Source organism: Boleophthalmus pectinirostris, unplaced genomic scaffold (genome assembly GCF_026225935.1).
Source record: "Boleophthalmus pectinirostris isolate CB_2022bp ecotype Guang Dong unplaced genomic scaffold, ASM2622593v1 HiC_scaffold_22, whole genome shotgun sequence".
Taxonomy (NCBI): Eukaryota; Metazoa; Chordata; class Actinopteri; order Gobiiformes; family Gobiidae; genus Boleophthalmus; species Boleophthalmus pectinirostris.
The window spans coordinates 6659596-6686274 of NW_026571190.1; the positions used below are offsets into that span (position 1 = coordinate 6659596).

Consider the following 26679-nt stretch of genomic DNA (forward strand, 5'->3'; position numbering starts at 1 on the left):
GTCCTGGTTCAGTCCTGGTTTAGTCCTGGTTTAGACCTGGTTTAGACCTGGTTCAGTCCTGGTTTAGTACTTGTTACAACCCAGTGCTAGGGACAAAGGAAAGTAACACAAACCAGACAGGATGTAACGTAAACGGGTTTTATAAAGTGGTGTAGGTAAGTACAATACCAAAAAAAATAAACGTTTCACATTTGATAATTCGGAATTCCCCAAAGTTACTAAACCACTCATAAACTAAGGTAGTTAACAGTAACAAAAAACACTGCCCAAGGGCCGAGCCAAACTGGCAAAACTAAAAATTATAGTAACAAACACACTTTACAGTATCAAAGAGCGAACGTCTACAGATGTGAGGGGCGAACTGAAACTGCCATCCAGCCGCCAGGAGGGACAGGGGCACAGCACTTTTATTGGTCGAGGTGATTGATATGGAAGGATGTGGAAGGAAGGGATTGGAGGAACGGGACGTCAATCCTCCAACCACAGCACAAGGGGTGTCGGAGCCAGACCACAGCATCGGAACCACGGCCACCAGTCAGACATCAGGCACCACACAGGACATGCAAACACGGAAGATACACGCGGTAATACAAACGGGGAGCGCCAGGCGATGCGGAGCCGGAGACAGACCGCGAGCCGTAACAGTACTGGTTTAGACCTGGTTTAGTCCTGGTTCAACTCTGGTTACCCCCGCCAAGGAGGTTATGTTTTTGCCGGCGTTTGTCTGTTTGTCTGTTTGTTTGTTTGTCTGTTAGCAACATAACTCAAAAAGTTATGGACCGATTTTGATGAAAATTTCAGGATTTGTTGGAAATGTGCAAAGGAAGAACTGATTTCATTTTGGGGGTGATCCAGAAGAAATCCTGGATTCTGGATCACTTTGAAATTTTAGTTAACATTGTGGTAAATGGGGCCAAAAAATGTGTTTCTCAATATCTCGGTTAATTATTGGCCAAACCCCATGAAATTTGACTCAGGGATGGACACTGGGATCCTCTTTCATATTCCAAAGGCTGATCCGGATCTGATCCAGAAGACTGATTTTATCGCAATTTATATAAAAAATGGGGGTAGTCCTTGGCGGAGGTCTGCGCGCTCTGAGTGCTTTTCTAGTTTAGTCCTGGTTTAGATCTGGTTCAGTCCTGGTTCAGTCCTGGTTCAGTCCATATCCGGTGCAAAAGTTCAACATCTTTGCAGTTATTTTGGTGAGAGTAACTTAAAAGTAATGCAATAGTAATGTAATGCCTTTCATTTTAAACACAGTAATACTGCAATGTAACAAATTACTCTGAAATGACAGTAACAAGTCATAAAAATAACACATTACAGTTTTAAAGTAACTTGCCCAACAGTGATTATACATGGGCTTGTACACGCACACTATAATCGTCATTGTGGGCGACGTGTCTTGCCTAAGAACACAACAACAATTTCCACTTGAACCACTCTGTCGCTCCACTGTGGTACGAGATACTCCCAGCCAACTGTCAAAAGTATAAAGACGTTTTATCGTTCTTTGTCTCCTTTTGACTTCAGCGGATAATAAAGTATAGGAAAAGCTATTAACAACACGATGCTAACAGATATATTCTTAGTATAACTCAACTTAAGGGTTGTAAAGGTTTGTAGAGGATAAAATAGGACATTCACCATTGTCTTTACACATATTATGAATACAAGTCTCCTTAATGCAAATATGTCCTGCCGTAATGGACTGTCATTGACCCGTGTGCTGTTCAGAATAATACAGGCTTTTAAAACTTGGCTCACATCGTGTTTCCACCATTAGAAACGCACATCAGCCCCACTTTTGTCACGGAATTTGACTTTACAATATTTTTACTCACTCACAGCGCGGATCTGATTCTGTTCATATATTTAAAGGACACGTTTTATGCAAATTTGACTTTTGGAGCATTTAACCGTGATGTTACTTTGTCCGCTTATCGAAAACAGACCCGGAGTTGTGTTTTGCCTAATTCATGCTGCTTTCAGTCTGTAAAAAAAAATAAAAATAAAAACTTCTTTGCATCTGAACATCCTAGAACTTGCGGGTTGAATTTTCCCAGGATTGTTGCGTCATAGGCTGAAACCCTGTGCGGTTTTATATTTAAAAATCACTGCGGGACTCATAGAAAAGTAATTGACGTATATTTCCAGACACAAGCTAGACATATTTAAAAATAAAAATAGAGTATAGCTTTTACTCTTAGCAATTGTATAGCTGATTTATTTATTTATTTAATTTATTAATTTATTTTTTTTAATTACAAAAACACTGGACATAATGGCCACAGTATTTTTGTTAGAATTTGGTGTTTTTGTTCTCAAGACAGTGGCTCAGTTGATATGAGTGTTTGTCCCACAGATGAATGCTGCTGTTGTGTCCTTGGGCAAGACACTTAACCCTAGGGGTGTGCAAAAATATCGAAATACTGATCCAAATATCTAATATATCCAAATCCAAAATTCAAATTCACTTTAATATATACCACATTTTACAAACAAAGCAGTTTCCAAAGTGCGGCACAGAGATCATAAAATAAAAATAAAGACAACAAAAAAGGTAAATTGCTAAAATTTGATCATAGCAGTCCTAAAACTAATAAAAGCAAAAAAAAACATACAAATCATAAAATAGCAGTAAATAGTCAAATAAATAAAGACACAGAGGAGCACACAACTCACATGGTGTTAAAAGCCAGAGAGTAAAAGTGGGTCTTAAGACGAGACATAAAACTAAGCCAATGATGTTCATTTTGTCTTCTTATATACTTGGGTTGTTTTTAAAGACAATACAGTAAAGTGTATTTACCTTGTTGACATGTTTCGGCTGCTAACTGCAAGCCATCTTCAGAACTGTCACTGGTGTTGGTGGTGACATGTTGTATATCAGCTGTTGTTACTTCCTGTAGGAGTGGTCAGCCTGATGGATCTGACCACTCCTCCCGTCGCCCGGTGTTCTCTGGTGGAGGGTGTCCCAGGTGTGTGAAAGGAGAAACGCGCCGTCATCACGGTTAATGCTGTCTGCGCCTCGTTTCCTGATTTCAATGGCCTCCCTGATCCAACGTTTGAACTTGTTGTTTTCTGATCCAATGACTCGAGCCCCGTCCCAATTCTGAATGTGGCTGTTCCTTTTACAGTGTCTGATGTGGCGGATTTTAGGTTTTCCTGTTCTGCTTTATCTTTCTCCCTGATGTTTCCTTCAGCCGAAACTGCATTGTCTTTAAAAAGAACCCAAGAAGTTAAAGAGACCTAAAACTCTTCACCGGGGGGAGGGGGGTCTCGTCTTGGGCACCACGAGCTGGAGCTGGACCTCGGACCTGGCCCTTCGGATGTGGCCCGAGACATACTGTGGGGCCAGTCCATTCAAAGCTTTAAAAACAAACAATAAAATCTAAAAATCAACTCTAAAACGAACTGGAAGCCGGTGCAAAGACGCTAAAATCGGGCGTAATCGGGTGTGTTCACGTTTTTTGTTCCAATTAAAAGGCACTCAGCAAAATTTTTGACCGACTGTAAGTGAGAAAGTGCACGGAGGCTGATGCCGGGAAAAAAAGGGCATTACAGTCGTCTAAACGAGAGGAGATAAAAGCATGTGTGGCCTGTTTGAATGATTTAAAAGACAAAACAAAGGCTTAATTTTAGATAAAAGCCGCAAATGATAAAAGCCAGATTTTACAGCCACATTTACTTGTTTGACAAATTTATCACTTAATGTGATGATACTATGTCGATAACGTGGGCTTTTAGTATATTTTACTCAATTATTTTGTTACAGTGGTACCATTTTGTTGTTTGTTCAGAGGAAAGAAACTCATTTATGCAGCACTTTTGATATTTTCACTGTTTTGATGAGTAAAATGTTTGTTTCATATTCATTTTGCACAAGAAGTGGTTTAACAAAGACTTTTAGTATCACAGTCTTGATTTAGACATAATTTTTCACTCAACTGTGTTGAATCAGTTCAGTTTTGTGTCGATAAGATATATTACAAATTGATTTGATACGGTTCAATAAAAAAAAAAAAAAAAAAAAAAAAGAATAAATAAAAGTCTTTGTTAAACCACCAAGTTCATATGAAACACAAACTCATCAAAACAGTGAAAATGTCAAGTTTTTTTTTTCTTTTTTTTTTTTTTTTTTGCTGTTTTTGTGCATTTGGTTTGCTCAAAGTTGGAACATTAACTCAAATTAAATGATCTCAAACCATGAAGAATAAGAATCTAGATCTAAAATGTAGTGGAGTGGAGAGTACAGATACATCAGGGGTGTGCAAAAATATCAAAATATCATATTGTTTAATGTAATGATACAGTGTCAATATCAGAGCTGCTGTATCAATATATCGGTATCAGTCACTACTGAATATTTTTTGATATATTTCACTAAATAATTTTGTGCCAGAGCTACAGCTTTGTTGAGAGGAAGGAAACTCAATGAAAATGTCAAATGTGTCGCATAAATGAGCGCTTTTGAGTTAGCCTGCTTCATCCGCCGGTTTTACTTTGTTTCACTTCATAGAAACCGTCTGACCTCTCAGTATTAGAATTTGTTCGCTCGACGGTAGGTGGGTACTTATGTTCATTTAACCAATCGCTGCTATTTGGTCGTGACGTATGTAATGCTCCGCTAACGGGGCTAACTGGTATATTAAGATTTTCCCAAATCCTGTATGAAGAAGAACAATAACGTCTTTCCACTTGATGAAATTCACCAAACATTCTCTTTGTTCTGGCTTTAAATCCTCGATCTTGGGAATCGTTGACAACACAGAATATATGACTCTTCAGTGATTGGCTGGTGCCCGAACTTGCACTTCCAGGGTTTTTGCGAACCGTTTATTGTATTTTAATTCCTGACCTAGTCGCTGGAGAGAAATTAAATTGAGCAGAGACTGTAAATGGTGCCAGACTGGCTACTTTTGAGTGCCTTGAAGGTAAAAATAGGAGAAAATTCAATATGTCGACTGGATAAAGGTTTGTTTGGTTGAAGACGTTTCGCAGCTCATCCAAGCTGCTTCTTCAGTTCTGGTCAGACGCTGGTGGACACTTCCTTATATCTGTCTGCAGGGAGGAGCTAACTACACTGAAACTAACACACACTTGTTTACAGTTTCTGTTTGTTAGTTTGGCCTATTGACCTGTACAGTGTGTGGGGTTTAATTAGCATCACAATTCATGGTCATAATGGAGCTTCCACACCTCTGGACCTGACCTGGATACACCTGTTGTTCTCTTGTTTGTTTTGATTTAGGTTTGAGGATGGAGTTGTAAGTTGGAGTTTCTGTTTAAAGAAGGATTCTCTTTCTTAACAAAAAATGGCTTCTTTCACTCCCCTCTCAAACCAATTCTTTTCTCTGGCTAAAAGGTACAAAAGAATGTGACAATGATCATGTGACCATTCAGGACCATTCAATGAGCCTCACATCAGTCTGTCATCTGGGTTGCCAGTTTTAATGCTAAAATAAAAAGTTGGTTTAAAGGATTCTCTCTGATCTGAATGGGAATTTGACATCTTTGTCTTGTGATATGAAAATAGAATATTATGATAATTTCCCGGTGGTAGTCTCATTTTAGTTTTTGGCAAATGTTGTATTGTAACTTCCTCTGAATCTCCCTGTTCCTCTCTGACAAATGATCCTGGAGCCCGGGCCTTATTGAACGCAGTGTGTGCTCTTTGATGGATGGCTGTAAACACGTCCTCTTCCTCCTCTTTCTCTCTCCTCATCCTGTTTGTTTTCACCTACTTTCCACCAATCAGATCCGTCCTCTGTAGGTTATGTTCATGTTCTATAGGATTTGACAACTTCCATTTATGAAAACTAACAAGGAACTAAGTTAAAACCCTTTGGGCGCCACAGGTTTTTCCCTAGAATGTTAGATTTTCACATCTTAGTCCTGGTTTAGTCCTGGTTTAGTCCCATTTTCATCTTGGTTCAGTCCTGGTTCAGTTCTGGTTTAAACCTGGTGTAGTCCTGGTTTAGTCCTGTTTTCATCCTGGTTTAGGCCTGGTTCAATTTTGGTTTAGCCCTGGTTTAGTCCTAGTTTAGACCTGGTTCAGTTCTAGTTTAGTTCTGCTTAAGTCCTATTTTCTTCATGGTTTAGTCCTGGTTCAGTCCTGGTTTAGTCCCATTTAGTCCTGGTTTATTTCCTGGTTTAGTCCTGGTTTAGTCCTGGTTTAGTCCTCCTGGTTTAGTCCCTGGTTTAGTCCTGGTTTAGTCCTGGTTTAGGCCTGGTTTAGCCCTGGTTTAGTCCCATTTTCATCCTGGTTTAGTCCTGGTTTACTCCTGGTTCAGACCTGGTTCAGTCCTGGTTTAGTCCTGGTTCAGTCCTGGTTTAGTCCCATTTTCATTCTGGTTTAGTCTAGGTTTAGACCTGGTTCAGACCTGGTTCAGCTTGAATGAAATCTGACACCCTATTTGGCAAAATCGTCCATTTTATTCAGAGCTGCATCTTGTCAACTTAAGTCAACAGTGGCGCCTTGAGGGTTAAAGAAATATACGATCAGGCAAAAGTTCTCAAATATATACATTAAACGTCCTATATTACACACACACACAAAAACCCAAACATGTTATAATGTTACCTATCCAAAACAGACCTCCAATTGCATTTTGTTCATTCACACATGATTGAGTAAACCTTTATTATTAGTCTGTTTAGTCTCCAAAGCTCAGAATGTTCTTTTCCACCTTGTGATGTCATGAAGCGGTAGTTTTTAGTAAGTTAACAGCCACCTTTAACCTTTTCTGCTGAATAGAGATCAGTAGGGACGTAACGATATTCAAAATATCTTGATATTGTAAACGTCAAACGTCTTACTAATAATATCGTCGACCGTCACAATATATCGAATCTCAAGTCTCTCTGCTTATATTCATGAGAAAATAGTGAGAACAACATGACTATGATGCTTTTCTCTCTTTCAGTCCAATCTCCATGCTGAAATAACTGTCATAAGCACTTTCAAAATTGTAATTATTTGGATTGTGATGAGAGAAAAGTAGCGGACTCACAATTTTGTATTATTATTATTTTTTGCCTCCACAAAATATCGCTATAAATATTGTATCGTGACATGGATATCGTGAGAATATCGTATCTAGAGGGTTTGATATTGTTACATCCGTAGAATTCCAGGGCTGAAATCATCTACATGATTCAAGTGAAGGTGTATGGAGTTTAAAAACACATTGGAGCACTTCCTGTATTACCACATGACATCACAAGGTGGAATTGAGCGTTTTCAGTTTAAGAGCTAAGAAAACTCAGCTTGAATATGTAGAGTTTGTGTGTTAAATGAAACAAAATGAAACAAAACACAACTCCGGGTTTGTTTGCGATGAGGAAACAACTGTTTAATATAAATCAGAAAGTAGCGTAATATGTTTTAATTCAAGATATTTGGAATTATGAAGCAAAAAAAAAAGTGAAATAACTCTAAATCTGTTTTGTATTTTAGAGTCCTCAAAGTATTCATCCATTGCTTTGAAAACCCTTGGCCTTCTCTCACTGAGCTCCATTCAAAGCGTGGTTATTTTTAGTTTCAATTTGTAGTTTTTTTGGTCAGTTCGGTCTTTTTGCCTACAAGCTTTCATGTGGAAACAAAAATATCCTCTCTGCAATCATCTTTTACAAGACGCATTCATGTTAAATTGGAATTTCAAAGGTTGATTTCTCAAAATGCATGTTCCCCCATAGGAAGATTGATGAAGGATCTTTGGTTATCTAATTCAAAGTTTGATTTATTTAAGTTTCAACATCAAAAAGTGAGATTTTGTTCATTTAAAAACCAAATAAGATATCTTCTGCAGCAATAAAAATGAAGCAAGGAAAAAAAATAAAGCTGGTTTTATCGATATTGAGATCCAAATGTCCCAAAAATCGTCGTTTCTACAAAAGTTTTTTATACTTTTATGACAATGCATGAACATAACCTATTCTCAATTCAACCTTTGTTTATCCTTGAATTGTGTGAATTCTTTTGAAAAATCTAAATGTCATTTTATTCTTTTCTCACATCCCGTCCTGTTTTTGTTTTTATTGTTTTGTTTGGCTGACGTGCAGTGGGCAAGAAGAACCGCGGTTGGAAAGGTAACACTCTCATCTCTACCATCCCGACCTCTCTGAAACACACGAGGGCAAGTTAAAGGTGTAATGTGGGACTTTTCTGGTGAAGGGTTAGAGATGGTATTGCTTTAACTTCAGTGGGTCTCATTCATCTTTTCTTTAAACTATGTAGGTAACTTTCACTTTAAGAAGATGGTGAGAGACTCTGTGCCAGATTCACAAAATGTTCTTGCACATTTCTTCTTCATTGACATTTCTGCCGAATTCACCAACATCCAGATTCAAACATCTCCACGCTCATTTACATTTCATTTACATATAATTTTTTATTTTATTTTTTTATGTATTTAGGCAGAAACTCCCTCTGAACTTCCTCAGGGGGGTGATGGGGGTGTTCAGTCCAGTGCGGTGACCAGGTGCAGGGCTGTGACAGAGGCCCATATGGAGACACTGGGCCTGGGACAGACTGAGGCTCACTGCAACCTGGAGAAAGTCTGTTAGACCCAATAGACACAGGCTCTAGAAAACTCCTCATAAATGTTATTGGATCACACAGTCATATGTTTATGGGAAATAATTTAAGAAAATATATCACACTGTTGCATTATCAGAGTAATAATAGTAGAGTTTTTGTTCTTACGAGTGCTCCTGACTGCTCGTAGGATTTGTTCTTCCAGAAGAACATTTTCAGTTAAGAAAACGTTTTGTGAATGTCAAAAATGTTCATAAAAAGGCCGTAAGTACAAAATTGTTGCTAAAAACGTTTCATGAATGAAGACCATTGTTATGGCATAACACTATGCCATTTAAGGCTTTATATTACTATGGTTAAGTCTTTTATTGCTCAAAAATACTCCGGGAAAAACACACAATGTGAACTGTGACCCAGTACGGTGGGGTCATGTCTGCATAGAGAGGATTTCAGTTCAAAAACACAGATATTCGATCCAGTAAGATCTAGTTTTTAAAAATACTAAAACATGGTTGCCTTATTTATGAATAAAAACATATGAAGACATTTTCTCCTCATCTGTTGTGGCAAAATGTGGAAAAAAAAAAAAGAAGCCTGCTCTTAAAGTCTTAAAGTGGGATTGAACACCTAAACTCCGCCATAACCACTTTTCATATAGAGCTGCTAAACTGGACAATACCTGGAGGATTAAAGAGTGAGGGGGAAGGAGGGGTGGAGTGGTTCGGGTGTATTCAGTAGTACTTGTCTGTGATCAGGGCAGTTCTGCGTGATGTCACCAACTACAACTATTTGCAGTGGCCTGTGGAGTCTGGATGCACTCCTGCACTTTGTTTGACCAGAAAGCTGCACATTTATCTAGTTGTCACTGACATTACCTAAAATGACTTGGAAAAGCAGATAACTTTTGAAACACCTCCTTAAAGGTCCCATATTACAGACAATTGACTTCTGTGAGCTTTAAGTCAGGTAAGACTGTTGTGACCTCCTCAAAAACAGACCTGGAGTTGTGTTTTGTTTCATTCGCACAAGTCTGAGTAAGTTTGAGTTCACTACCTTTTACCTTAAGTTCAGTCGAGATTGGCAATTCCAGGGCTGAAACCATCCAAATGATTCTAGTGAAGGAGTCTGAAGTTTAAATGGTCCATCTCATGCAAAATAACTCTTTTCACATTGTATCTTCTGCACATAAACAAGCACAATTTGGGTTTTGGAACATCCATTACACAATAAAATCTTAAATCTTACTGATTTCTTGGAGACAGTCACAGACCAGGAACTAAGAAAGACAGACTATTGCTCATCCCCCCGCCCGTCCTGAGAAAGCACAGGCTCCGCCCTCCAAACGTGACGTAGGCTCTGAGTGAGCCGCCCTTCCTCCACCATCTCAGGGAGGGAGGGGGAGACAGACGTGCACCCTGATAGTGGTAGAAATAAACTTTTATTCATCATGGTGATACAGCACGTTCAGCCGCATGTGTTGGACCCGGAATCAGACAAGGACGTCCACATCAGCTGAACATTACTGATTGGTAAAGATTTAATAAACACTAGTAGATAAATTTATTATATTGTGTTTTGTTTAGGTGTTAATGTGGGAATTGTCAACCGATGGGGGGTGTGCGAAGTGTTTTCTGCTACGTCATATGCGTCATAGGTGTATCTGCCGCATCATCGTTGTAGCAGCTTTAATTCGTTGTCACGTGGGAGGGTGGCAGAAATACGCTGCAATTTGTTACAAAAACGCAGAATCAATCTAAAAACCACTTCAGCAACATATACAAGGCCCACACATCACTCTTAGAAGGTAGAAAGCTCTGAAAAGTTGATTTTGCATGAGATGGACCCTTTAAAACACAGTGGACCATGTCATGTGCTGTACATAACATCACAAGGTGGAACCGATTGTTTTAGTTTGAGAGAAGAACTCAGTCTAAATATGCAGTGTGTTTTAAAAATGTGTGCATGAAACAAAAACACAACTCCAAGTCCGTTTGTGACGAGGAAACAACATTATAACAAATCAGAAAATAACCTAAGTGGGCACTTTAAGTAGCAAAAAGGGGTGGATTTCGTGTTTAGCTCCACTTTAAGTCATATCCTTGCTCCCTTTTTTCTCCCTCGTTCAGTCCAGGGCAGAGCGGGCGGAGTGGGCAGGCCAGGTTGAGGGTTCAAGTCCAACTGGATCTCATTACGCCGTATAGACCCAGTGGAGTGAGCAGGAGTCAGCCGACCTCTGCCAAACGTTCTCGGGGAAAGTGAACGATAATGGACACACGGCACGGTCCCCAGCCCCCTGTTCCTCCCCCAAGTCTACATCTGTTTAGGGGGTCATTTATTTGAGAACGTGCGGTGCATTTAATGAGCTGTGTGTATGGATTTTTAAAGGAACGCCCGTATTACGCTGTTTTCTGGTCGATGTTATAATGTTGTTTCCTCACCGCAGTTGTGTTTTGTTTCATTCACACAAATCCAGCTTATTTAGGCTGAGTTTCTGAATGCCATACACCAAAATAGATCAAATATCGGTTCAATCGATATCCTATTTGGACATATTCACTGATGCAATATGTACGACCATAAACAAATGTATAGACCATAAACAAAAATAAATAAATAAAATTCGTAAATTTTTTCGTTCTGATTTATTTTGTGAGATCATAAATGATAAATTCTCATGCCTTAGTTAACAGTATTATTAGTTTGTACAACCATTAAAAAAAATAAAAAAAATAAATTTAAAAAACTTACATTCTTGCTTATTTTGATATCATCCCTACGATCATAAACTTCTGTGCATTCTTTATTCTTTATCATTATTATTACTGTATTTTACAGACTATAAAATCCTTACATTTTCTCAAAAATTGACAGTGCGCCTTATAATCTGTAGCACCTTATGTATTAATTCTGGTTGTGCTTATTAACCTCCAACCAATTTTATGTGGTACAAGGCACTCAGAATCTGTCAAAATGTTTTAGTACGACTTCGGTAAGCTGTGCAGTCACACCGCTTGATGGATTGTCGGAGCATTACGGCGACTGTAGTCAGGAGCCTCATGGAGTATAATCTGTGAACCATCTCCAATGCAAAAGTACAGAACAGACTCACCACCAGCAGAACATCCTCTGTCACAGAAAGAACACTCATATTCCACTGAGTCATGTCAGACAGAAGCTGACCACATCAGCGCACAAGGAGCGAACAGTTTTTTCAGTGCTTATTGTTTATGCAAATGAGCCATGTGGGTTTAAATTCTGTTTCTGTAAAAAATTTCTGGGGGTGCACAGAGATGAATGTATATGTATATTGCAGAAGATCTACAAGGCGACACAAAAAAAAATCTCTTGCTACCCATTGTTTGGGAAACAATGCTTTACGGCACCTACATGTGTAGAATTGATCAGACTTTAATGAAATATGTTAACCCTTTCCACTTACCTTAAGTTTTTACCATTCAAAATCCTGTCATGTAAATACATGCAATTACAAATACAAACGTAAATACTTTTAGTGTCGTCTGTTTTTAAACTAAAAGGCACAGACATTCAAAAAATAATCATAATAGTCTCATGAAAACTTAACAGAACGCTGTAGGTGCGTGACAGAGATACTAAAATTCCATGACTTTTCCAAAACTGTCATTGAATTTCCAAATTTCCATGACTTTTCCAGGCCTGGAAAAGGACAGTTTCAATTTCCATTAATTTTCCAGGATTTCCATGACCGTGGGAACCCATCGGTTGTTATCAGGTGTTAGCAGACACTTAAATCTGGAACTGCCAATTTCTAGTGAGCAAAAGGAAAAAAGGCAACTGCTGGAAGTGGAAACGATTTGTTACATCACAAGGTGGAACAGAGTATTTTGAGATTTGGAGATGTACCCAGACTGAAATAAAGAGTTACTCAAACATGTGTGAATGAAAGAAAACACGACTCGAGGTCTGTTTTTGATGTGGTAAAACTTACAAGAGTCAATTTTGCAAACCTTTTAAGGACCTTTAATGAAACACTTTGGTATTTTGGGTATAAAATGCAATAGAATCGAAAAAAAAGTCACCTGTATCACTCATGACTATTCCACAGCATCTAATAGCATCGCATTGACATTAACCACGTTGCCACTTTGACATTTTAACATGGTTCAATTGCCGCTATTTCCAGCAGAGGGCATTGGTCACCAAATTCTTCAAAGGACCTCAAAACTCGAACTGTGAACTGGAACAAAATTTCTGCATATTTTTGAAGTAAAAACATGAAATACTTATGCATCAAGGCTTTCAAGTTTCAAGTGTTACCTCGTATTTCCAAAAGCCAGACTAGTATGCAAAACATGTCCCCTTGAACTAGCGCACTGTAATGTTCACCTCATGTTCACTTCGTATGCGCTCTACCTGATAAAAGAGAGAAGAAAAAGACTCAGGCTGGTACAAAGTCCGAAGGTATTGATTGAGTGAATATAATATAACCTTTTTACATGTGCCAGTGTAAAATTCTTTATAGTGGAGTTTCAATTTATTTTAATACAAAACCCATTGTTATTAACAATTCCAGACCTAAGGACAGTTTTAGTACATTTGTTCTCGCCTGGATTTTTTTCTTAATTTTGCTGTTAAAACTCCCCTTTTAACCCGTAATGAAGTGCTAGACATCCTTTTTTTTAGTACAACTTGTTATTTCACAATCTGCTGCTGTAGTTGTGGCATATGGCTGTAATAAAAGCTACAGGACCAAAAATACAAATGGGGGGAAAAAAAAAAAAAGGAAAATGAAATTCACACAGCAAACACACAACAAACATGTATAAACAACTTTTTGTACATAAAAAAGTGTGTAATTTAGGGCCTTAGCTACAAAAGCGCAAAATATCAAGTCTGTAAGTAAACTAAAAATATCCTTATTGCCTCAAAACAAAAACAAAAAAAAAAGTGCGATGGCCCCATGACTTTCCTGGTGTCAGTCATGGAAACAGCTGATGTCAGGTCCAGGACACAGAGCCACATCACTTCCTGCATTTCCATGGGGTTTATTACATTTGGATTTGGACATTTTGAGTGAAAGAAACCTTTCAAATAAAAATAGCAAGAGATGCACAATTACACAGCCCAAGATGAGTAATTTGCCATTTATTTGAGAAATAACTGCACTCAGAGTGGCTTTTCCAATTGTTACGAACACAGACGCTCAGAGCATCGACCATTTTGACTCACTACACTCTTTGACAAAGTTTGGCTCAATCAAAATGAATGTGCAAGAGTTTGGCAGAAATCAAAGTTCCTGCTGGACACTCATTTTCAAGGGGGGGGTAACCCTGCGTTCGATTATCCTTCCGAGTCGGTTTTCCGAGGAAGTTGCCTAGTGACACACGTGATACATCCCTTTTCCTGGGACGGCGCGACTCAGACCTCAGTGGCAGAAAAAACCAGATCGAACAAGAATTCCGAGTCAGAATCCAAGATGGCTCCTCCTACTGTGACGTGTAAATATGAAGTGTTTTCATTGTGTTTGGACTTTGGTGGTTTAAATGACAAGTTCAGTCACTCGTATCACTGCGTGCATATTGCTGTCTATGGGTGTGGGAGTCGATGTTGTGGTGAGACCAATATTGAACAATGTCCCTAAGGTTGTAACGGAAGAGCAATCATAAGATGAAGGAATAGTCATAATTAGTGATGGGCGAATGGAGCCTCGTGAAGCATTGACACCTCAGTCGCAATCTTGTCTCAAATGGTTCGACGCGTCTGAGGCCTTGGAGAAACACTGACCTCTAGTGGACAAATTTAACAATAAGACAATACTTGTGTGCAGAGCGACACCGTACCTAACAACAACAACAACAATAATGATGATTTAAAATAATATGTAAAGAGCAACATAAATAACATACTGTAAATAAGAAAATAGGTGACCTTGTTGGGTGGAATTAGATCAAAGTGATCCCAAACCAAATTTTTTCCACTTGTAGATGCCATCAAAAATGAAAAAAAAATGCCAAAAGTCACCAAAATCACCACTAAAGTCACACAATACTCCTCACTACCCAACATTTTTAAGAAATATTGGTGCATCTTTTATACTGTAGCAGTTTAGCGCTTGTCAAACCATAGAAGTGCGCTGAACACTCTGAAGCACTCTGAACCAATCACAGAGCGGAACATTCGCTGAGCCAATGAAACTCTTCGATACGCTGAAGCGATTGACACGCAGAGCGAAGTAGTAGGGGGAGGGACCCACACTTCCACACTTTGGTCACGTGAGCGGCTGCTGCGAGACGAGCTCCGAGGCAGTGCTTCGGAGCAATTTGTTTCAGAAAGAACAAGACGTGCTCCGGAGCTCCATCTTATTTGCCCATCACTAGTCATAATCATAATTCATGCAATCTGATACACAAAACATAATAATTCACTTCAAGCTCAGACGTGACGTAAAATCCAAGGTCCTAGTGGGAGTTGGAAGATAATTGAATGCAGGGTTAGTTTCTATCTTTTATCATTGGAAAGTTATGTAATGGTTATGTAAAACCTGCCTGCTGGTATTGTATCTGATACTGTCGCTATGAAAGAGTTAAAAGGCCCATAATCGCACTATTTTCTGATCCATATTCTAATGTTGTTTCCTCATCATAAACTTAATTCACTCATGTTTAACACACAAACCCTGCAGATTTAGGCTGATTTCTTTTCTCAAACAACTCTGTTGTACCTTGTGATGATGTTTCACTGTGTTTTTAAACTCTGAACATCTTCACTAGAATCATTTGGCTCATTTCAGCCCTGGAATTGACAATCTTTACTGAATAAAAGGCAAAAGGTCGCTGTTAGCAGAGCATTTGGAGCTTTGGAGATGTACTGTATTTTTCAGACATTAAGTCGCACTTCTATTCATGATTTGGGTGGCCCTGCTACTTATACTTTGAAGTGACATATATATTAAAATGTTCATACTGACAGCCGTAAGAGGGCACTCTAGGCTTATTACTCCTGTACCACTGTCACTTAGCTCTACTGCGCATGTCTCCTGCAGAAAGAGCATCTGTCCTGTGTGTATCATGTCAGTCGATCGCACCATTACTTCTGTACCACTGAACATTTAATATTTAAACAAACTTATACAGACAGATAAAGAAAAAGAGGTAGAGTGCTTCACTGGGTCACAAAAGAGTGCAAAATAGCAGTACAGGTGCTCTACAGGAGTTAAAAACAATAGCCCTTAAACAGAATTACCCTTGCCAAAAAGTTTAAAAGTGGGACTGAATACCGACTGAATATATAAAAAGTCCTTTATTTCATGAAGGACGCCAACGCGTTTCGACCAACAAGATGGTCTTCGTCAGGGCAAAGTGGTCACTTATAAAGACGACTGAGAAGACAAATGCTTCCAAAAAGAAAATCAAATTTTGCAGATTACAAGCTGCAAGTAGTGAAATATTCAGAAAAGGAAGTGGTGCTTCGTTTACCTCCGGAGGTTGCGGAGTTGCTCAAAAGTGACACCGAGGATGAAGAATTGAATGGATTTAGTGATTTGGAGTGAGATGGAGAGTTTGGTAAACTTTTTCTGTTCTGTTGTTTATGTTATAGTTTATCTGAAGAACTGTTCATATGTGACTTTAACAGTCTGTTGTTCTCTGTTCTATTGTTATTACTAGAACTTGACTTTCAAGATGAAATGTTGGTTCCTGGTCTCTGATGTTATCAAATTAATTTCCCCCCAAAAGTGTGACTTATAGTCCAGTGTGACTTATATATATATATATATTTTTTTTCTTCATTACACATTTTTTGGCTGGAGTGATTTATAGTCCGAAAAATACGGTAAACAAAATCATAAAGGCTTACTCAAACAATACAGGACCTTTAATATCACAGAATGTGCTAGGATTAGTTGATATTGGATCGAAACATAAGTCACTTGTTTCGCCTGTCACAAATCCACAGCACCATCTGTTACATTCGGCATCCATATTAGCCATGCAGCTAATTAGACAGTTTAACATGGCTCGAGCGTCACCGTTGCCAGCAGAGGGCGTCGATCACCAAATTCTCATCTGACCTCAAAACTCCAACGACAAATTGGAACAAAATTCCTACATATTTTTGGCAACAGCTCTTTGTATCTAAGTATTAAGTCGTATTTCCGGAAGCCAGACTGTCGCCGGGTTCCAGATGGCATCATAACATTCTATAGGCCAATATTATTTAATACAGATGGGCTGGGGGGACGGGTCTAGTCAGTAATAGAAATGGTGTCCATGTCCTTCTGGGAGTTTGACATCGCAGCAATCAGACGTGGGTAGTACTCCGTTACATTTCAGAGTAGCTTTTCAGAGTACTTTTCTAGCAGCTACTTGAGAAATATTTTTTTATTGAAGTTACAGTATTTGTTTTGGTTCCTACAAGAGACAAAAGTTTTATGTTGACAATATGAAATTATTTGAGCCTTTGTGTTTCTGGCACCGCTCCTTCAGATATTATTTAGTTTTTCTAATTTTTGCTTCTGCCCTTTGAAATTACCATATTTTAAATTATTATTATTAACATTTTTCCCTTTCAATTATAATAACTTTAGATTATAAATTAGATGTTACGTTCTGACAGTTTCTCTTTAAGTTACTCTTGCTTCAGTAGTACCTTCTGCAAATACTTTTTTACTCAGCCCGATGCTTCCTACTTCTACTTACATTTTGAAGTAACCTTAGTCATATTTAAAGCTGCACTGTGTAACTTTTCTGTTGAAGGGTTCACTAACTAGGGATGCACCGATACCAATACTTCCTTTATATACTCATACTCGTTAAACATTTGTCGATACCAAGCACCGATACCACTATTACACGACACATTAAATAATATGATAATAATATATTATAATATCATAAAATGACTGTGCATGAGTGAAATGACTGTTAAAGTTATGCACACGTATGACCTGCACATGTATGACCTGCACATGTAAGACTTGCACACATATGTCTTGCACATGTATTATCTCTGAAAAGTTTAACATGAACCATCTCCAATGCGATATACACACAGAACAGACTCACCATCAGCAGCACATCCTCTGTCACAGAGAGAACACACATATTCCACTGAGTCGCGTCCTTTAGTCCGACAGAAGCTGAACCACATCTGTGTACAAGGAGCTTTTTTTTTTTTTCAGCTCTTATAGTTTGTGCAAATTAGTCATGTGGTTTTAAGTTTTGTTTCTGTAAAACATAAACAAATTTGCGCAAAGCATTGTGGTTGTTTGTATTTTTCCTGGTTTATTAAATTTTCACACTTATTTGTTTATACGATTATGTCAAGAAACCAGGATACTTCATTTAATCATGTACACAGGGGTATGCGTATCCCTGAATACTCCTTTTGATGATGTACACAGGGGTATGAGTATCCCGGTTTCTCAGTGCGCATGTAAACAACATATCCCGAATACTGCCATAACTGGGATACTGAAGTGCATGTAAACACACTCAGTGTATGTTCATGGGGGTGAGGGTTAAAGTATCGGTATCGGTACTCAGTATCGGCAAGTACACAAATGATTATACTCTTACTCGTGTTGGATTTCAAAAAAGTGGTATTGGTGCATTCCTACCGCTAACTGCTTTGTTTCCATGGATATGTTTTTGCTTTGCCTGGAATTTTCTACAGCCCAATTTTCTAAACACTAAACAATTTCCAAAGAAACAAGCAAGTGACACTACAAGACCAGGTCAGAACTATGGAGAGGCGACTACACTGACTATGAGAATACATGTTTTTAAGAAGAATAAAAACACCTGTAATGTAGTTATTGTAAGACCGATAGATACTGTGGGACATTCTAGACCAAGCAAGCAAACATCTCCAAGTAGGTGGTGGACACTCCTCCTGAAACGTTGCATAATGCCCCTTGAAGCACAACTTTTGCCCACTCCGATCACAATCTAGAATCCGAAAACAACCTACGGGAAGCACTACGCATAATACGTCCCCTTCATCTAGTGCACTTCCTGTAGCGTTCACCCCGGCTTCCCTTGGCGTGCTTTCTACCTGATTAGAGAGCGAAGAAGAGGACAGAGTCTGCTACAAAGTGCATAGGATCAGTGAGCGCATGTTTCCCGGTGTCTTCAAAGCTCACTCCGCTTCAATGGAGATCTACAGGCAGCAGCCACACTCAGTCTAATGATGTGTCTCTGCCTTAAGATGCTCTATTGTACGGGGCCACGCGATTCAAACCGTGGCGCGAGGCATACAGTGAATAATTGACGTTTTCATTGTTCTTTTTATAGTTTGGGTTCACTTGGCATCACAACATTCTTGAGTAGTTTAAAGGGACAATATTGTGATATTTTCTGATCTATGTTATAATGTTGTTTCCTGGAGTTGTGTTTTGTTTCATTCACACAAAAATCCTCCAAATTTAAGCTGTGTTCTTTTCTCAATTGGGAACACTCTGCTCCACCTTGTGATGTCATGTGGTAATACAGGTAGTGCTCCATTTGGCTCCTTAAACCATGGATCTATGAGAAGAACTGGATAAGGCATTCCCCCTCTGTCCCAACTCGAGACTGACGAGTGGCCGCTCCAGGTACTGCAGCTCCTGAGCGCTCTGGCCCGGAAAGAATTCTCCCACAGAGCGCAACGTATTTTTTGGGAATTCAAACTGCCCGTGTTCGGTCAACAGGACATCAACAACTTTGTGTGTAAGTGATGGTGGTGGTCAGAGGAGCCGATGGTGCAGATTGCGGGGTTCCCATGTTCGTGGAAATCCTGGAAAAGTCAAATTAAATCACATTTAAAACAGCCAAAGCTTACCAAAGTGCTAAACAGTGAAATGAAACATACAATAGACAAATCAATGAGAATAATGATAAATATATACATAATAATAATAATAGCAAGGTGCAAGGTGTCTCTTCCTAACTCTAGGTAAATGCCAGGGGGAAAAGGTGCATTTTGAACAAGGATTTAAAGTAAAGTCATGGAATTTTAGTATCTCTTTCATACAACTCCAGTGTTATGTTAAGTTCTCATTACACTATTATGATTATTTTTGAACGTCTGAGCCTTTTGTTTAAAAGAGACGACAATAACTGCACTGACAGGATATTGAATATTAAAAAACTAATCCCAAATCATAAGGTGAATGAACGGGTTAACATTTCATATTTAGCCCTAAAAGTCTGATCAATTCTACACATGTAGATGCTGTAAAGTCATGGAAAATTCAGTTTAGATCATGAAAAAGTCATGGAAAAGTTTTGAAATTTTGCCCCTGAAAAAGAGTGCGAAGCCTGAGACTGGCAGGCTTGCTTCTGTCAGTGTGCCCCAGGGCAGCTGTGGCTACAGTAGTAGTTTATCACTACCAGGTATGGAGTGGGTAAATACTATTCTGTAAAGACTCTGAGTGTCCAGAAAAGCGCTTTATAAAACGGATGCATTATGCCTTATTATATGTGCATTAACGGATGTATGATTCTTTTCTATTTTCCCAACATAAACTTTTTACATTTTTAAATCCTCAAAGCACCCAGTAGTTTGCTTTGTAAGACTTAGCCTAGCTCCGCTCTTGCAGCTCTCACTCTGATTGGTGCACGTTACAGACGCCACATGGGTGACGTTGCCCATATTGAGGAAGTAATGCAGAAGAGAAAATTATTTTTGGGCCAAAAATACAACGCCATCTTGGGTTCACCTTCCAGATTTGATTATAGTTCTATGCTGTACATCTTTACTAGAATCATTTCGATAATTTCATGCCTGAAAATTTCAATCTAAAATCAACAAAAGGTAAAAGGAATTGTTAACTTGAAAACTACCGCAAGACATTGTAAGGTGGAACAGAGCATTTTGAGAGTTGGAGATGTAGACAGACGAATAACGTAGGATTACTCAAACATGTGAATGAAACAAAACACAGCTCCAGGTCTGTTTTTGATGAGGAAATGACATTATAACTTGGATTAAAGCTCTCAAGAGTCAGTTGAGGGTAATATGGTACTTTTGAGTTTTTGAACATTTGAGCCTGAGGACAGTTCAGAATTCACTGGTGGAATTTGCTGTTTAACTTTCAGATTGCTGATTTGTTGACCTGATTTATGATTATAATTATTGAACCTTATCTACATGAAACTGGCACAAGGTCACTTCAAAATGTCAAAAATGTGATTGCTGTCAGTTGAAAGGACTTTAAACTATAAGATTAATATTACAAAACTACCAAACAATGATAAGAATCAACATTTGTGGATAATACATTTGGATATTTCTTTCAAAAAGCAGTGAACTGAGTTATAAATCATCAAATCCGAGATCCTGATAATAGCCATAAAGTTTTGATAATGTCTCCAAGATCTTAGAAGAAGAAACTAGCAAGCAGTTTGAATTTGCATTTTCTGAGAGATACTGTGTTCTATTCCTGTTGATATCTGACTTCAATCAATAAATGCAAAGACTTTATTCAAAACAAATCTAACATTGTGGCCACTGGGTGAATTTTTATTTAAAAAAGGCCTTTGTTAAATCGACTTTTCTGAGATTTTTACCATGTTATAGTTGTTTCCTCTCAGTAACTTTTTAAAGAAATTGTACTTTTCTTCTGTACATTTCTAGCAGCATACTTTAACTCCTACTTGAATTCTATTTTTTTTGTTGAAGTAACCATATTCTTTGTTGTGTAAAAGTAAAAGTTGTGCTTACTTTTCCCACTGTGAGTAAGTCTACAAGTGACAAAAACTTTATGTCGACAATATGAAATTATTTGAACGTTTGTGTTTCTTGCTTCGCTCCTTCAGATATGATTTAGATTCATGTTTATGTCTATCCTTTGACAATACCAGATTTTGTGGTATTTTTATTGTTTTGTCCTTTATATTTTCAAATTATGAAACATAATCTTGCCTCAGTAGTTTCTTGGACCACTACATTGCACTTCTACTTGAGTAATATTAGTTTAAAGTAAAGTTACTCTTACTCATAGACTGTAATGAGGTGGACTAAGTGAGTGTGACGTCACCCATAGCGTTCGACTCCAGTCAAATGAAGCTCATTGAGGCTGCAGTTATAGGGGTGAATTTGGAGCGGGGTTCCATATTTGGCATTCCCACCACGTGTGTCATAGCAACCAAAGATCCAATCCGGTAACGCCTCTTCCCGCCCTCACCGCTGGTTTGGCAGGTGGCAGGTGCTTAGTAGAGCGGAGTGGCAGATTTTTAATAGAAAGTGAATTGTAGCCAGAGTCGATGGAGCCAGAAGCACGCCCATGCTCACTTCCTGTTTGGAACGGGGCAGCCATCCATTTGTATAGAGTCTATTCTTTTACTTGACCACAATTTTTGGCTACTCTATCCACTAGTGTTATAGTCAAGATTGAGACCAAGACTAGTTCGAGACCAAAGGGTCCTGAGACCAGGACAAGGCCAAGACCTCTGAGGGTCGAGACCGAGACAAGACCAAGGCCACGGCCCATCGAGACTAAATCGGGACCATCTTTGTCATTTCCTACCTACATTTATTTGTATTTTGGTACATATACATCAACATTTTTTGTAAATCTATCTCCATTTGATCCAGTCAGTGTACATTTAGGTTTAAAATAGGCCAAGCAAACTGTGCTGCACGTTATTAGGTTATTTTTTTCAAAGCAAGAGTTTGTTTTCATACCTGACAGTTTGAACTGATCACTAGCGCTCTTCCTCAGAGCGGTCACGTGATGTTACTGTGACGTGTCGGTCAGTTGATTTAAACAGATTTTGGCGCCGTCTTCCTACCGGTGGAGGCAGGACGACAGTGCCACTTGCAGTCCGACTTCCTCAGGACAGTATCCCAGCTTCTTTTTTTACTCTCACACACCTGGGATACTGTCCCGAGGAAGTCGAAGCACAGCAACATCACATGACCACACTGAGGAAGAGCGCTAGTGAGTCGTCGAAACTGTCAGGTATGAAAACAAACTCTTGGTCTGAAAAAAGAACCTAATAACATAAATTATCAGAATTATCAAATGAACCTCATTGGACTAAAACTGTGCTGCACTTAAACGCCCCTTTTTTGGACCCCGACCCACAGTTTAATCCTGCTTCCACTGGCTCTTTACAGAAAACAACTTCAAACTGAATCAAGTGGGTTTTTTCAAGTTCATAACATTTACAGTTACATTCTCTTACTAGTTTTGCAGTGATATTTAGAAGCCTCTGCACATTTACCGGCCGTAATGAAATATGAGCGCAGTCATCGAGTGTCAGACCTCGAGTCCGAGAGAAGACTGAGACCAAACACCTTCAAGACAGAGACAAGGCTGAGTCCAAATGTGCTCGAGTCCAAGACAAGACCGAGACCAAACACCTTCAAGACAGGGACAAGGCCGAATCCAAATGTGCTTGAGGCTGAGACAAGAACAAGACCTTAAAAAAGCGGTGTTAAGGCCGGTCTCAAGACTAAGACCGGTCTCGAGTCCTACGACACTACTATCCACCTCTGCAAATCTTATCACATTTGACCCGAACAATCACAAACCTTTACTCCTCCTGGTTATTCAAATGAATGTATAATTGGATGTATAATTTATGCCTCTTCTCTCCCACAGATCCTGACACTGACCTGGTTGCCCCGGTGATCGTGGTGGCTCCCAAAGACACGACGGAGGTGGCGGGGAGGGCGGTGACGCTGGAGTGCATCGCCAATGCCAGGTACGCCTCCATGCATCAAACCAAGCGCTTCTGACAAACAATTACCTGCCGCACCTGCACCCATCTGTTCAGGCAATCAAAGGAGCAGGCTTCCTCCAAGTCAGCACTTCTGCTCACTTTTACAGCCCAGAAAACACAGCCTGTCCTGGGGTACGGTCGGTAAGAAGAAGCCCCCCCTCACACGCTCCGAGAAAGGTGAAAGGGAGAATGGTAATTGGGTAGTATAATGTAAATGTATCGGCAGGTAGAGTGCAGGTATTGGAGTCAGCTTTTCGTATTGATTGAAATTGTACTTTAAAGAGATCTATGCACAAAGAAAAATGTTTAGTTAACACAAATGTTTAGTTCACATGCATTTTAAAGGACACTTACTATGCAAAATCGTCTTTTCAGAGCTTTTAATCATGTTATAACGGTTCCCCTTTCTCACTTTCCCTCTGGAACTTGTATTTGGAGTGATTCATGCGTGTTTGAGTCATCTTTAATCACTTATTTTCAAGACACGATATCGCCGATCATGCCCTGTGTTCACCGCCACCGGCACACGCCCACTGCTCTGAATCCAAAACAAAAAAAACCCTACAATTTTCTTCATTATTTGTCTCCAAAATCAAAATGAAAAAACAGATAACGATTATTTTTTTCAGTTTTCGATTTTTTGTTTAAATGAATAATGGAAAAAACAGATAACGGCCGTTTCCTGTTTCTGTGACTCAAACTGTGATGCTGGAATTTTGCGCCGCATACAGACTGAACCAGGACTAAAACAGGACTAAACCAGGTCCAGGACCAGACCAAAACAGACCGGGACAGAGACCAGGACCAGACCGTGATTGAGACCGGGACTGAGACTGAAAATGGTTTAGCCCTGGTTCAGTCCTGGTTCAGTCCGTATGTGGCGCAAAATTCCGGCATCGCAGTTCAAGTCACGGAAACGGGAAACGGCTATTATCCATTTTTTTCGCCATCATTCATTTAAACACAAAATTGAAAACTGAAAAAACATATCGTTATCCTTTTTTTTTCCATTTTGGTTTTGGAGGCAAATAATGTAGAAAATAGTTGTTTTTCATTTTCTTATTTTTGGTTTTATATTGAAAAACGAATGAATGATACACAGATTGTTCTGCACTAACTTCAGTCTACAGTTTTATGTTCTCGCGCTACGTTTATACGATGACGGTCTGAACAGAAGACACAAAAGTGGCGTCGCGTCTTCACTTTTTATTCCACGTTTAGACGAGGAAATCTGCGTGCATACGGTGACGCAAAAGTGTATGGAATTGGATTGGGTCTGCATGCCAGGTTTCTGTGTACTGTATGTATGTGACGTAAAGGCGTACGCGACGTGAGCAGATTGGACCAGAGTTTTGCGTCTTGGGCAGTGTAGATGGAAACGCTACTGCCGAGCGTATTCAGCTTTTCTACTCTGGAGGGTGGTTTCAGATTTTTGCCTTTTTAAGCCTCCAAAATGTCATGACAATCAAAAGGCACTTCCGGATAAAATATTTTGACGTTTTTACCCGTAAGCTTTCTCATGTAAACAAGCCCTCAATCAGTGGTAGGCGTCGCATTCGGCAGCATAGTGTAATCATTTTGGTATAAGTTTTTGAGGAGATGTGGGTGTGCCTTTCGAGGACCCGGCTTTTTTTTTTTTTTTTTTGAGTGTGTATCACTTTATTAAATTGTCCAAAAGTTATCTATGAAGCAAAGTGGGCATGTCAGCTTGTTTGTGTGAATATAGAGATATGCTTCGGAACACACTGCCCCACATTTACATTTATTAACACATTTATTTATTTGACTTATTTACTGCTATTTTATGATTATTATAATTTGCTTTTATTTGATTTGACTAGTTTTATTGTTTTAGGACTGGTATGACAAATTTTTATCAATTTACCTATTTTGTTTGACTTTGTTTTATGATCCTGTGCAGCATTTTGGCAATTACTTTGTTTGTAAAATGTGTTATATAAAAAAAGGTGGGTTTGTATTTTGGATTTGGATTTGGTGAGGGACACAAATACTCGGCATGTGTGTCGCAGATTCCTTCAGGTCGGACAAGTGTGTAAATCCACATCTCCACCAGACAGGGCAGAAATAAGCCACATAAGAACATTGACATTTTATTTAGACAGCGCCCCAGAAGCCCTGGGACACACGTCTGTCTGCAGAGGGAGGCTTTCTGTGGCGTGCATGGTGCATTTACACACTGGCCCCAACAAATCCATAACACTGACTCTGTTCATGATGATGTTTACAGTGACATCAGTTCCCATTGGTCACTGTATCTTTCTAAAGTGGTTGTGTGCGGACTATTTCTTTAATTAAGTGGTTTTAGATAACTCATGTGATTTAAAATGTGTAAATAGTAACACAATAATTAGGGGTGTACCGATATTGGCGATATCACAATATTTTTGTAGTAAAATTGCCACGGTACTGTTACGATATGGTCTTGTCACGTTATTAAACTCTGTGCTTGTGTCTTTAGGCAAAAAAATATGAATTTTCAGTCCGTTTTGTGGCGCACAGCACAGTAAACTATATGGACCATAATCCTTTGTGACCGCGTCATTGGCCAGTGTGCCTGTTGTGGATGCACCAGCGGCTTTTAAGTCTGAGGTCTAGAAGCATTTTGGGTTTGTCGTGACACAAAATGAGAAAGGAGAAAAGGTGATGGAGAAACAACAGACAGTGTGCAAACACTGACAGTGCAACGTGTGGTTCACCTCGGGAAATACTACAACATGAGAAGGACCGTGATAAACCGACACAACGAAAATTTTCAAGAGTGATTTCAAAAAATCAAGTCGGGACAAAAAACTATAAGTGAAGCATTTACAACAGCGCTGCCTCACAACAGCGCTCAAGAAATAACCAAATACATCACAGAATAGATAACAAGTGATTTGCATCCATTTTCCATGGTGGACGGCATTGGGTTTAAAAGGTTAGTGATTTTACAGAAATGAAAACTTAAAGCCACATGGCTAATTTGCATAAGTGCACAGCCAGAATTAATACATAAAGGATGTCAAGTGTGCCTTATAGTATGAAAAATACAGCAGTCAAACAGTGTTCCCTGCTGTTTGAAAGCATCTCACCTACCACTGAAGAGCAACCCAGACTTTTATTACAATTGTTTAGTTCTTATTTGAATTTTGTACTTCAACTTCAGAGGCTTTTCAAGTTGTTCAAAATGTCACTGATATGAATATGACAATAAATGTTGCACTAAATGATGGTCAAAGCATTTTATAATGTCAGTCTTGTTATTTTGTATAATATCATAATATAGAGCCTCCTCACCATATCATGAGCTTTCCCACGATATTGCAATAAATATCGTACCGTGAGGTTTATACCATGACGATATCGTATCGTGAGACTTGGATATCGTTACACCCTTAATAATAATCCATGGCTGTCGTACATTTTGACTATATAACAAGCTCAAGA

At 39.0% G+C, this 26679-nt stretch overlaps 1 protein-coding gene across 1 annotated transcript in view; it reads left to right on the forward strand.

Moving 5' to 3' along the window:
• Positions 1-26679, forward strand: part of LOC110174021 (protein sidekick-1-like) — a 260668-nt gene that overhangs the window by 72160 nt on the left and 161829 nt on the right. The window contains 2 exon segments of the mRNA XM_020940057.2: positions 8071-8097; positions 23112-23214. Coding sequence (XP_020795716.2) covers positions 8071-8097; positions 23112-23214 — 130 coding nt within the window.